This window comes from Lolium rigidum, chromosome 1 (assembly GCF_022539505.1).
Source record: "Lolium rigidum isolate FL_2022 chromosome 1, APGP_CSIRO_Lrig_0.1, whole genome shotgun sequence".
In the NCBI taxonomy this organism is placed as follows: domain Eukaryota; kingdom Viridiplantae; phylum Streptophyta; class Magnoliopsida; order Poales; family Poaceae; genus Lolium; species Lolium rigidum.
In genome coordinates, this window is record NC_061508.1 from 215,510,911 (window position 1) to 215,524,018 (window position 13,108).

General features: G+C 43.9%; 2 protein-coding genes across 2 annotated transcripts; one reads left to right on the plus strand and one right to left on the minus strand.

The window, feature by feature from the left end:
• The first annotated feature begins 2,714 nt into the window (after positions 1–2,714).
• On the plus strand, positions 2,715–3,143 carry LOC124683131 (histone H2A.1-like). Its single transcript, XM_047217703.1, has one exon. It carries the CDS (start codon positions 2,715–2,717, stop codon positions 3,141–3,143), a length of 429 nt encoding a protein of 142 aa, XP_047073659.1.
• A 5,278-nt stretch (positions 3,144–8,421) lies between these two features.
• LOC124683130 (probable polyamine aminopropyl transferase) lies at positions 8,422–9,504 on the minus strand. The gene has a single exon (XM_047217702.1). It carries the CDS (start codon positions 9,458–9,460, stop codon positions 8,552–8,554), a length of 909 nt encoding a protein of 302 aa, XP_047073658.1. The 5' UTR covers positions 9,461–9,504; the 3' UTR covers positions 8,422–8,551.
• Between the last annotated feature and the right edge of the window lie 3,604 nt (positions 9,505–13,108).

Below are 13,108 nucleotides of genomic sequence, written 5' to 3' on the forward strand. Positions count from 1 at the left end.
CGGTACCGCTCGAGGTACCGCAATGGCTTCCAGAGCTTACTGGATACCAAGCGGTACCACAGCGGTACTACCGTAACTTGAGTTGCGGTACTTGAGCGGTACTATCGCTCTCAAGCGGTACTACCGCTCAAGGTACCGCAAAGGTACCATACCTTGTTCCGTGGGTCATTTTCTCAGTGCAAGTCTCCAGAGCGGTACCGTAGGGCGGTACCAGTAGGGGTAGCGGTACTACCGCTACTGGTACCGGTAGTACTGGCCTGACAAAAACTGCTATCTTCTCTTTTCCTCTCCAACCATGTCACCTCGCGATACACACACAAAACCAGAAAACCTATAAGCTACGCTTCAGTCCTCCGATCTTGACGTGTCCAGCGAGGTCACCGTGCATTTGAAAATCTATCAAAGACACTCTTTGCACACGGTGAGATTATTCAAGTGTTGTCATCAAACACACAAAACATGGGTTTTAGACTTTGCTCTTTCAGATGGTGCTACCCCAAGTGATGTCTAAGATCAATCTCATGATGGAGAGCAAACTCAAGAAGTTGAGCAACCTCAGATTGATGGTCAAGACAGGGATCAAAATATCCAAGAAGACCAAGTGATTCCTCGAAGCTCTTTTGAGGATATCGAAGACCGTCGCAAGCAACGAGTTGCCAACACATTGATAAGGAGCGGTCACACTCTTGATAAAGTTGTTGGTGATTTGAGGAAGCAAATGATCACCTGGAGACAACTAGCCAATTTTAGTGATCATCAAGCTTATATCTCCATGGTGGAACCAAAGGAAGTCTTTGATGCACTTGAAGATCCGGATTGGTTGGATGCTATGCATGAAGAACTCAATAACTTCAAGCGCAACAAAGCGTGGAGATTAGTAGAGAATCCCAAAGATTGTCGCATTGTTATTGGCACGAAGTGGATATTTAAGAACAAGTAAGATGAACTTGGTATTGTCATTCAGAACGAGGCAAGATTGATGGCTCAAGGTTTCTCTCAAGTGGAAGGCATTGACTTCGGTGAAACCTATGCCCCTGTGGCTCGCCTTGAGTCCATCTGTATCCTTCTTGCATATGCTTTGCACCATAACTTTAAATTGCAACAAATGGATGTTAAAAGTGCATTTCTTAATAGACCTCTAAAAGAGTTGGTCTTTGTTGAGCAACCCCCGGGTTCGAGGATCTCGAGTTCCCTAACCATGTATATCAACTCGATAAGGCACTCTATTGCATGGTATGAACACCTTAAAGAGTTGTTACTAGACCGTGGATTTCAACTCGGGCTAATCGACCCCACTCTTTTTACTAAGAAGGTTGATGGGGAGCTTTTTATTTGCCAAATATATGTTGATGATATTATCTTTGGCTTTACTAATAAAGCTTTCAATGAAGAATTTTCAAAGCTTATGACCGACAAGTTTGAGATTTCAACAGTGCTCTATATAGCCTTTCAAAGATATAATGGAGTTTCAGGCGGTGATCAGGGCGGCTCCAATTTCCACGCCGATTTCGGTGAGGCTAGCAAAAACTGTGATAATTTTTGCCTTGTGACTTTGAATTTAGCAAACCTGGTTTTTTTTAGAAGCTAAGAAAAAAGCTCTATATATTAGGGTCTATAAAACCCAAGAAAGAGCAAGAGGTGATAACAAACAAGGAGATGTATGAAACGTCCCTAAAATAAAAACCAGTAAAACCTCCAAATTTGAAAATACAAAATAAGATGCACACAAATTCCGTTTTTCATGAATTTGGGCTTATTGAAGAGGTGTCAACAAGCTAAAAAACCTCACATAGAGAAACATGAAAAAGCAACAATAAGGGGATGCAAAATATGCAAAAAATTGAGCTCCATAAGACGACATGATCAAGTTACTCAACTGAAAACCCCTCTTAATAGTGCGACTATTAAGACAAAACCGAGAAAGGATATAAGTTTGTTTTATGCATCCCGCTTGATCTTGATAATGACGCTGTGGGCCAACGCATGTGTCGAGTGAACCAATTTTTTTTTTTTAAAATAAAGAGAAATCCTTAGAAGAATTTTTTTCGGTGATTATCCCTAAAAACGAAATGGAAATATCAGATGCGAATCTTATGATTTGAAGAATATCTTACTTTCTCTGATCTGTTTTAATTGTCCCAGATTTAATACAACTTTGTACTAAATTCGAGTTTATTAAAAATGACCGGAGGAAGTAGTACTTCCTATTATACTTTAGCAAAACCCTTTTCCCGCGGCTCCCAATTTTTGCATCCTTTTTTTTTTGAAAGTAACCCAATTTTCGCATCCTATTTCACCATCACCACGAAAAGAAACGAAGCGCAAACCGAAGATATTTCGAAAACAAAGAAAAGGAAAGAAGCGCGAACTGAAGACGAAAATCCCTGCGTTCTGATTGGTCCCTCCACCCATCCCACGGATCGCCCCCCTTCCCTCCCCTTCTCCTGCAAAATCCTGTGTTCCGATTGGTTCCTCCGCACCTCCCACGGATCGACCCCCTCCCCTCCCGGCCCCTCCAAAATCGCCGCCTCCTGATTGGTCCATCCACCCTACCCACGGATCGCCCTCTTTCCTCCCGTGTTCCGCGGGTCCTATAAAATCCCCCACCCCGCCCAATCCATCTCACAAAAACTCAAACCAGCAGCCCGCGCTCCATTCCAATCCAGCCTCCCCGAACCCACCTCGAGCACTCCGCCGCCGACGAGCGAAGCAAGATGGCCGGAAGGAAGGGCGGCGAGCGGAAGAAGTCGGTGACGCGGTCCGTCAAGGCCGGCCTCCAGTTCCCGGTGGGTCGCATCGGGCGCTTCCTCAAGAAGGGCCGCTACGCGCAGCGCGTCGGCTCGGGCGCCCCCGTCTACCTCGCCGCCGTCCTCGAGTACCTCGCCGCCGAGGTGCTCGAGCTGGCCGGCAACGCCGCCAAGGACAACAAGAAGAGCCGCATCGTGCCGCGCCACCTGCTGCTCGCCATCCGCAACGACCAGGAGCTCGGCAGGCTGCTCGCCGGCGTCACCATCGCCCACGGCGGCGTGCTGCCCAACATCCACTCCGTCCTCCTTCCCAAGAAGTCCGCCGCCGCCGGCGAGAAGAAGGAGAAGGAGCCCAAGTCGCCCAAGAAGAAGGCCGCCACCCCCAAGAAGAAGTAGACGCCGCTGCAGCGAACGTGTCCTTGTTGTTGTTGTTTTAGCTCGTCTAGAGTTGTTGACATTGTGGTATGGTTAGGTCCTGTTGGATGTAATTCTGGTTCGGAAGGCAACTACTGGTTGTGTTCTTGCTAATGGATGCCCGAAACTTTTAAATCTTGCTTTACTGTGTCAACCTTTCGTCTGAATGTAGTCTGCGAAATGCTGCTGTTCGTACCTGATTGGATCTAGATCTTGATGCCCATATGCAATTTCTTGGCTCTGTTTTCTCCGTGTTAGCTCTTAAGGGCGGTACCTAATTAATTTGGTTCAGCGGGGTGCGAATCGTCAGATTTTTTCCAGGGGAGATCTGATTTGGGGTAGGTAGTGGGATGCATCAGAGGATTTGGGGATTATTTCTAGGGTTTCTGAACGATGTTTACTTAGTGAAGCAAAAGTGGCGCCCCATGCTGTTCCATTCGTGAAGCTGCTGAATCGAAGCCCCGCACTATCTCCAAATTGTTTGTCAGAGGTCCGATTTCCTGGATCTTGCGTTTAGTTTATGCTTAATTTGTTTGATGCTCGGACCTGAACCTCTCCTCTGCTCGATAAGATCTCATGGGTTTCCTGTTCAGGTATGGTAATTTGTGAATCTACTTAGCAATACGGGTTTCCTGCTAGATTGTGAATCATCCCGTCCCGCTTGCTGATTGCAGACGCAGTGCATTATCCTGATGAGGGAATATCGCCTTCAATGTTAACTCCCATGTACATGTTACGAGGAATTTGTCTGAACATTAAACAGGCGTAGTGTAGACTGATGTATGGCTCTGGATTTTTTTTGATGCCTTGCTGTTTGGTCCACTGACTTGAGTTGCAGGTCTGTCCTTTGACACCAATGAAATTGCTCTCAAGGTACACATCTGTTATGGATATTTTTGGTGGTTGATCTGTGATGTTTGTCGTTCAGATATTATCCTCCCAATTGATGCCTGTGTGTGACAGTGGAAGTTCTATGCTATCCTGTGTCAGGGAAATCCAAAGGATACGGTTTCGTCAAGTTTTCTTCTGAAAATGAAGCAGCTGCAGCATCGGGGAATATGAGCAATGAGGTAATCATGTGCACAAAGTTATTGAAGGATAATATGCAGCACTCGGTGCAGTTCTTTTCCTAGGATTATAGCTGTTGTTGTCATCCCTGATTGCTCATACTATCATGCTGGTTATATTTATAGATTGGGATTTTCGAAGGTACAACTACAACCAGCACCCATCATCATCCCTTGGTTTTCAAGGTTGCAACATTTTAAATATGTCTAAATAAATTGTGATCTCTGGCATGCTAAAGGCGATTTGAGACATTGGTGACAGTTGACCTGCCTTCACTAGGCATTTTTGTGATTGCTGTTAGCGCATTCACTCCACCACTGAACCTGCAAAACATACTATTTAGCAACATGTAACGGAACGGCTCAAAAAGTGAAGCTACTATTTCCGATTATTATTTGTTACAACAACATAATTTTTTATATAGTTGTTGATAAATCGTATTTTTTTCTGTAATCATATTTTATTAAGTCAAAGAAGCTGCATCTATTCGTTTCTTCCCTGGAAACAAAAGATGTTTGCAACGAAAATCCTTAATTGTTTTTTCTTCTTCTGCATCCATCCTATAATTTGGATGTAAATGTGATTTTTGAACCCCTGGTCCCAATATGTGGAGTTGTGGCAGTCTAGCACAAGGGAACTGAGTTGCTTCTTTTTGGGAATGTGCAGAAAAGCACTTGAGAAGAATCGATTTAGAGGTGCTGCGATGGTGTGTGTATGATGCAAAGGGCCAGGCCAGGATTCTTTTACTTCTTCAACTGTAAGGATTTACTGAAGGGAAGTGGTTATGCAAGTAAGTTATTTTGCATATGTGGTAGGTGCTTGGACATTTGGCATCCCAAATAGCATTTGTGCTTTAGGGCAACAGCAATCCAACCTATGTACTCAATGCAAAAGATACCAGTGTTGCAGACAGAAAAAATGACTGATAAAATTTACTACTGGCACACAGGGGTTATTAATTCTAGCAAATACTATTGAATACCTTGTTTGGTACTATTGTTAATTTTCTTCTGTTATGTGCATTTTTCAATAGGTACATTGGCCATCTGAAGGAAAGAAGGCTCATGGACCAGATGGAAAAACACCCAACTGATGTAATTCGCAAAGCTATGTGATGTAAGTGAAACTTCATCTTCTGTTTGTTTCAAGGATCGGTCATAGGTTCATTCTTTTTTCTTGTTGAAGACCAGATTACTGTATGGACATTCGAGTTGAACGTCGTGCATCATGTGCGGCTGGAGCTGGCAGGCCACTAGTTCTTCAGTGTTGTTCAGTTTTCGTTTTATTTTTTTGGTTGCTTGTGCTTGGTCGTGTACTCTAGCCTTTGGGCTTGTCATTGGTTAATAAAATCACATGCACTTCTCCTGCATGGTTTGATCTATATTCGAGTTGAAGCTTCTATGAACTCTGTATGAACTATTGTAACAACAATGACCCTGTTACAAATCGACAAACTGAATGCTTTTGTCATGCACCAGCTAACTGGTGATCAACCTAATCTCTTCTTATTCCCTAAGCCGTGAGATACCAATATATATAAGAAAATTCCACGAGAGAAGTTTAGTCTTATGTGCGAACAACTTATGTTTTGCTTAAGTTTGTGATGTGGATTTCCATGCCATAATATCCCTTCCATATTTTCTTCAGAAAATGAAGCAGCTGCAGCATTGCAGAAGATGAGCGATGAGGTAATAGTGTGCTCCACGAAGTCAATGAAGGATAATATGCAGCTCTCAGTGCAGATTTTTTCCTCAGATTATAGGTGCTGATTCACATCCCTGATTGCTCTTGCTCATACCATCATGCTGGTTATATATAGATTGTGATTTTGCAACCAGCACCCATGCATTACCACCTGGTAGGCTACAAGTTTTCTCCTAGGTTCTAAAATTCTAGATCTGTGAAGGAGTGAAGGTGATTTAAGACATTGGTGACAAGTTGACCTGCCTTTGCTAGGCATTTTTATGATTGCTGCTACTGCACTTACTCCACACTGAACCTACAGAACATATTTAGCAACATGTAGTGGAAAGGTTCAAAAAGTTAAGCTGTTATTTCTGATGTTTATTTTTTACAAACTACATTTTTTTACTAGTTTTTGTATGTTACAACGACATATTTTCGTAAGTATATTTTTTTATGCATCATCCTATAATTTGGATTTATGCTAATGCAATTTTTGAACCTGCTGTACGCCTGTACCAATATGTGGGGCCGTGGCAGTCTAGCACAGTGGAACTGACTTGCTTGTTTTTTGGAATTTGAATCAAGCACTTGCAGGTTTAAAAAGATTCAATTTAGAGGGGCTGTGATGGTGTGTGTATGATGCAAAGGGCCAGACCAGGTTTCTTTTGCTAGTTCAACTATAAGGAATTCCTCATGGGAAATGGTTACTCAGTAAGCTATTTTTGCAAATGTGATAGGTGCTTGGACGGTTGGCATCCCAATTCCCAAATAGCTGTTGTGCTTCAGGGCAGGGAAAAAGCCAATTTATGCAGCTCATGTGGAAAATGGAGACATGTGGACTGCACTCAATGCACAAGATATCAGCGTCACCGGAAGAAAAATGACTGATAAATTTACTACTGGCATGCCAGGTTAGTAATTCTAGCAAATGCTGCTGAATACCTTGTTTGTATTATTGTTAATTTTCTTCTGTTATGTGCATTTCCAATAGGTACATTGGCCATCTGAAGGAAAGAAGTCTCAAGGACCAGATGGGATAAGGGGATAGGTTGACCTGGAAAGAACCTGCTATCCTATTTGTCGATAACTGTCCTGATGGAAAGAGATTCCATCAAGACCCAACTGAAGTGATTCACAAAACTGTCATGTACATGCTTCCCCGTAACCGGCTGTGCAATGTAAGTGAAACATCATTTTCCGCTTGTTTCTAAGATTGGTCATATGTTCATTATTTTCTTGTTGAAGACATGCTACTAGCTTTATTTGCTACCTCATATTTGGTAATTTAGATTACAGTATGAAAATTCGAGTTGAAGCTTCTATGAACTCTGTATGAACTATTGTAGCCACAATGGCCCTGTTACAAACCGAACACTTTTGTCATGCACCAGTTAATTGGTGATCCTGCTAGTCTTCTTATTCCCTAAGCCGTGAGATACCGGTCTTTATAAGCAAAATTCATGAGAGAAGTTCAGTCATATGTATGATGCAACTTTTGCTTAAGTTTGTGCAGTGGATTTCCATACCATAATATCCCTTACATCTTTGCTTTTGTGATTTACACATGGTTGGTGTTTTGCAGAGTGAATTGCTGATAGGCCATGGTCTTATCTTTTTACATCTTTAAGATTTTTTTTCCGATTGAATGAAGTCTTTTTTTCCTGGCCAACTCCGGTAAATCAAGTTCATGTGGGCTTTGGAGATTGAAGGTTTAACACCTGATAGGCATATTCTTTCCCTTTGTTTCCTTTCCAAATTGCCATTTAACGCCTTATCAGCAATTCTTCTGAAGCTTCTGGCGGATGGAATGGATTGGCCTCTGGAAGGGAAGCACACATCTGGAGCTTGTTAGTAAGTTGCCTCCCGGAGTGAGTTAGTAAGATGTTTTTTTCGTGGAAAATTATCCTTTTCTTGCCGCCAGCCGTCTCATGTAAACGAGCATCAGAAAGAAATTAAGAAACACACGTATCGTGATGCTAGGTAGCTAGACTTTGTGTTCTAGCTGATATCGTTTCAAGGCTAACCTTGCACGACCTAAGTATATATACAGGTGGTTTTCGCTTAACTCAATCCTTTTGGAACACCACTCACTTTAAATGGCGCAGTCTGTAAGATAATCAGATGAGAGATTTATGAATTCATAGGACACTGATCCTGTTTTTAATCTGTCTAGGAGGTTCACATGCTGATGAAATTCATGCCTTTTTTTCTATGTTTTGCTATCTCAAGGAGTATATTGGACGCCTGCATTAGCAAAAATGGCCATCCATCAGTAGTTTTGAAGATGATATGTCATGTCTCTTTCTGAAGTTCAGTGCAATCCCTTCTGAATCGAAATGCAACCATCTGTAGTTTGATTGATACTTCTTGCAGGGAAACATTTTACACGCTCTGAAATTCATCTGTCTTTTTCTCTATGTTTTGCTATCTCAAGGAGTATATTGGACGCCTGCATTCGCAAAAATGGCCATCCATCAGTAGTTTTGAAGATGATATGCCATGTCTCTTTATGAAGTTCATTGCAATCCTTTCTGAATCGAAATGCAACCATCTGCAGTTTGATTGATACTTCTTGCAGGGAAACATTTTACACGCTCTGAAATTTGAAGCAGGATCAGGAACACAACTAAAATTCTTCATTTGTTGCCATTGTATGGCCTCCACACATCAACATACTGGCGCAGCTGCGGCGGCAACCTAGCCTTCCACGCCGCAGCGGCGTCCTCTGGCGCGCCGATCGCCGGCCCGGTCATGGCGACCCAACTTTCATCCACATCCATCATGGCCACCATCCCGTCCCCGAACGCTGCAGCCATCGCCCGCAGCGTCGCATCCTTCACGGCCTCGCCGTCCCTCCCCTCCTCCTCCGCCTCCACGCAGCCCCCGCCGCAGTTCACCATGACCGCCCCTCCGCGCGCCACCATCCCGCCTATCCGGCGCCACGTGGCCGCTTCCTGGAGCTCCGGCAGCACGCTTCCGTTGGCGAACAGATCCACCAGCACGCCGCCGAAGCCTCCCGGCACGGCCTCGGCCTCCAGCGCGTCGCCGACGTGGACGACCAGCCTGTCGTCGTGGCTCTTCTCGAGGTCGGCGAGGCCGAAGAAGTCCCGCGCGACGGCGATGACGGAGGGATCGAGCTCCCAGCCGTGGACGGACAGGTCCGGGTAGAAGTGGAGGAGGGCGCGGGCGGCGGAGCCTGCGCCGAAGCCGAGGACGGCGAGGGATGGGCGCGGGAGGAGGGGAGGGAGGGCGGCGAAGACGTCCAGGTAGGTCCGGGTGAGCGGGCAGCGAGGGAAGGAGACGGAGTGGATGTTGCCGGGGCCGTCGAGGAGGAGGAGGCGGGCGCCGGCGAGGGGATGCCCGGTGGCGCGACGGGAGACGTCGGCAACGCGGATGTGGTTGTGCGGGGTGCGGAGGTCGGCGACGAGCTGAAGCTCCTCCGGGAGGGGGTCGGTTCTTGCCGCGGAGGCACGTGTGGTGGCGGTGAAGTGGAGACGACGGAGGATAGGAGGTCCCGGAAATGGAACAGCGACCAGGAATGCCATCGTCGTCAGGCCAGCTAGCACTTGTTTACTAGATGACCCGGTGCGCGCCGGCGCACAGGAAATGCATGCCAGTATTGTAAACATAAATATTATAAATATTATGCTGCTTATGTGTGTTTAGTTATTCAAGAATTCAGTAGGTATTTAAGCCTGTATAGGCAAACTTTTTAAAAGAAAATAAAAAATATAAGTCTTAATCGGCTGATGTCTATTTAGTTGTCTAAGAATTCAGTATGCTTTGAGAGCCCTTAAGTCTGTATAAGAAAAAAAATTATAAAAGAAAATTAAAACTTTCAAGCTGTCTACAGATAACACATGTACAATATAGGAGCAACATTTGTTGCATCCAACCATGTGTTCATAGCAAAGAGAAATAAATTTGTATAAATATCAATGTTTTTTTGGGTGCCACCAACACATACAATAAGTATATATGATGAAGTAGTGTCATTTTCTTCAATAAAAATACACCAGTATCATCACTAAGAAGCAAAGAACAAATGCGCGGGCCACACACAGTGGTCCTGATCATACTTGCGTACCAAGATCACTATATATCATTACCGTCGATTCCTCCGACATTAAGCCTATCAAATAAATACAAAAAGAACTACAATCAAATATACCAATGAGAAAATAGAACATACATACTGACTAAAAAAAGCTAGAACTATTAACCTTGCTATAAGGGCATGCGTGTGCTTAACAAGATTTCAAGTATCCTATACTTGGACTCCAAAACTAAAAATTAACGAATTCGGTAAGAACATAATCAAGTAGAAATAGAAGTGTTCAACCATCACACCAAAACTAAAAATTAACGAATTCGGTAAGAACATAATCAAGTAGAAATAGAAGTGTTCAACCATCACACTGTATCTATCTGCATAAGATACTACTACTACTTTAGAAACACATTACCTGGGATAGTTTTCAAGTCTATTATGTTTTATCTTCGTACTAACATTTTATTTTGGACCAAGAAGCATTCATTCCATATCGTCGGTGGAGTTGCATTTTACACCAGAGACCAAGAAGAAATAGGAAAATACAAACATGTCCTCACGTTTTGCAGAAAAGACCCCATATCTAAAACAAGAAAAACCATCAGGTCCAGCTCCTTCTCCACCGCGTCGCAGCATCACAACATAGTCAACCGCCTCGTTGCCGGGAACGAAACCACTTGGGACAGGGTGGAGGGAGCTCGCTTACTGGAGAAAGAAGCCTCCTTCCTGGCATTGAAGCCTAGAGGTTGTTCGCCTTCTGTCGTTGGCCAAAAGAAACCATAGCCGCCGTAGCCACCGACAGAGGAGGGAGTGGTCGCCCTACGACCATCAAAGACAGCAACAAACCAAGGGCTACCGCGAATACACTCCAGAAAGAAGCTTCGCTGCTCCCCCAAAAAAGATTCGCCCAGCAGCAAGCCTGGAAACTAAGCAAATCGACACCTCCACATCTCCCCTCACCTCCACGGCCGGCCGGAGGAAGGAGAAGTGCCGGCTTCAATAAACAGCCCCGCATACCATCACCTCGGATCTTAGCGCGATTATTTGAAGAGATGCCACCAGATTTCTCCAAATCAGGAAGCTCCCTCCATGGCAGCCGACCGGAGTCCGGAGAGCACACCCAACGCCTCCCGGCACCTCACGTAGGAGCTAAGGGTCCACATCTCCATGGCATAAAGCCAAAACTCCACATGGGTAAACTATAATATAACCCCGACCAAGAAAAGGAACTTTAGATGTACATAGGAGGAGGAGGAGGCCAACCTCCTCTCCCCCACCTACTCCGGTCAGCAAGGCCGCCGGAGTTGGGGGAGGAGCCGGGGCAACGGAGGGAGCTCTCAAGGAGGAGGGGGACAAAGAGGGGAACAGGGGTAAATCATGGTCGGAGTTGTGGTTCCCAGCTAACAAACTGCAGCAATGTACATAAGCTTCTACCACTTTACAAATCTATAGTAGCTGGGGTGATTTCTGAAGGTGTTCTCTTCTATCTGAAGTGAAAACATGGATACACAGCTTAATCTATTACACAAGTTTAATTCACTTGTTTGTTTTAGTTAGTTTTCTCTATGCATATTTTCCCTCTGCCCTCTAGACCCCACTAAGCAGCAGGGGAGCTACACAAAAAGTTTGGGCATGCTTGAACAAAGCGATTTCAATGCGGAAGTCTAAACCATCTACAAAGCCTCACAACACCTTTCGGTCTGGTACTTACTACATATTCCAGTTACGTAAAAAATAAAGGCACTGTCTATTTCTAGGAAACATCAATCAGCGCCTAAAGAAGTAGATAGTGTATGCTCTCCAGAAATAGGACCTTATGTAAAGAGAAGGCATAACAAGCCTAAGTATTTGAATTGTAGCAACCAGTCCACAAGTGGAGTCATATGCCCGTGCTCAAGTTTACCAACAGAACAAAGCAAAATTAAATGACATGTATTCTTATTTTGGAAAACATGCCTGAAACACATCTAATGGCGGTTGCCCAAGATAATAGGTACCATTAAAGAGTCACAAGAAAAGTTGTAAGAAACACAATAAATCTCTTATCAAATACTCTTGTTGCCTTGATATTCAGTAGAAAGGTTCCAATAACAAAAGAGTTTGTACTAACTGAAATGTGTCGCCAATATTTTCAATGGCTTCCTCAACAAAAATAATTATTTATTTTTAGTAGTTGGCTATGACCTCGAGGGCAGAACTTGCCTAATGCATACAATTAAACCAGCTTCTCTTGATTATTATTAAAAATATGCACCATTCCGAACAAACAAGCAATTGGAGAAAAATGTATGTACACAGAGGTCGGAAGGAGGCATGGCTACACACAACACATTTCTTAATGGTAGGTCGGGAGAATATTCAATAATGACGTATACCGAAGAAATGATTCCGGATAGAATGCTTTACCCTAGGAGCGACCATGGCAAGATTTAGTGACTCCGGTAGCCCAACCTACACATGAGTACAAACATTACCAGTCCATCATAATCACTAAAAGCATACTGCAAGAACAAACAACAGCGGTACAAACAGATGAGCCGGCAAATTTTGGGACCCTGTGCCAAACTACAAAATAGGCCTAATTCACTAAAAAAAATTAGGATATGCACTGAATAATCTGGTACATAAATGCAGCATCATCCACGAGAAATAAGAACTAAAATAGGACGAAATGAAAAGAGCTCAGGTGGAGGGTAAGAAAAACAAGCGACGGCAAGTGGCACCATGGCTGATGCGCGTGGTCGCCCATCCTCCAAGCTTAAAAGTAAAATAGATAAAAGGGAGAAAATAGAGCTGAATTTTAAACCTGGATCACTGGATGCACGCTTTATACATTGAAATGAAACTCAAGAAAATATATTTTCGGTATATACGTAAAGAGTGATTGGTAGTATCAACTTACTCGGAGATTAACGATGAATCCCTTTAATCTCAAGCATATAGGCATGCAGCCATTAAGAGAACAATCAATGTATAAGCATAAATTGGTATGTTGTGCCACAATGCATCTTAAAATGATGGTACTGAGCAAGCACTTATAGTGAGTTGTTCTACTAATCTGGTGCACAATAAAATTCCAAATGCTGGGAGCGTGCATCATCTCGAATGGGGCATGGCATTACAATACCGAGCAACAAAAGAT

Excerpts from the sequence above, each read along its gene's own strand:
- LOC124683131 (XM_047217703.1), top strand. The coding sequence starts at position 2,715 with ATGGCCGGAAGGAAGGGCGGCGAGCGGAAGAAGTCGGTGACGCGGTCC.
- LOC124683130 (XM_047217702.1), bottom strand. The coding sequence starts at position 9,460 with ATGGCATTCCTGGTCGCTGTTCCATTTCCGGGACCTCCTATCCTCCGT.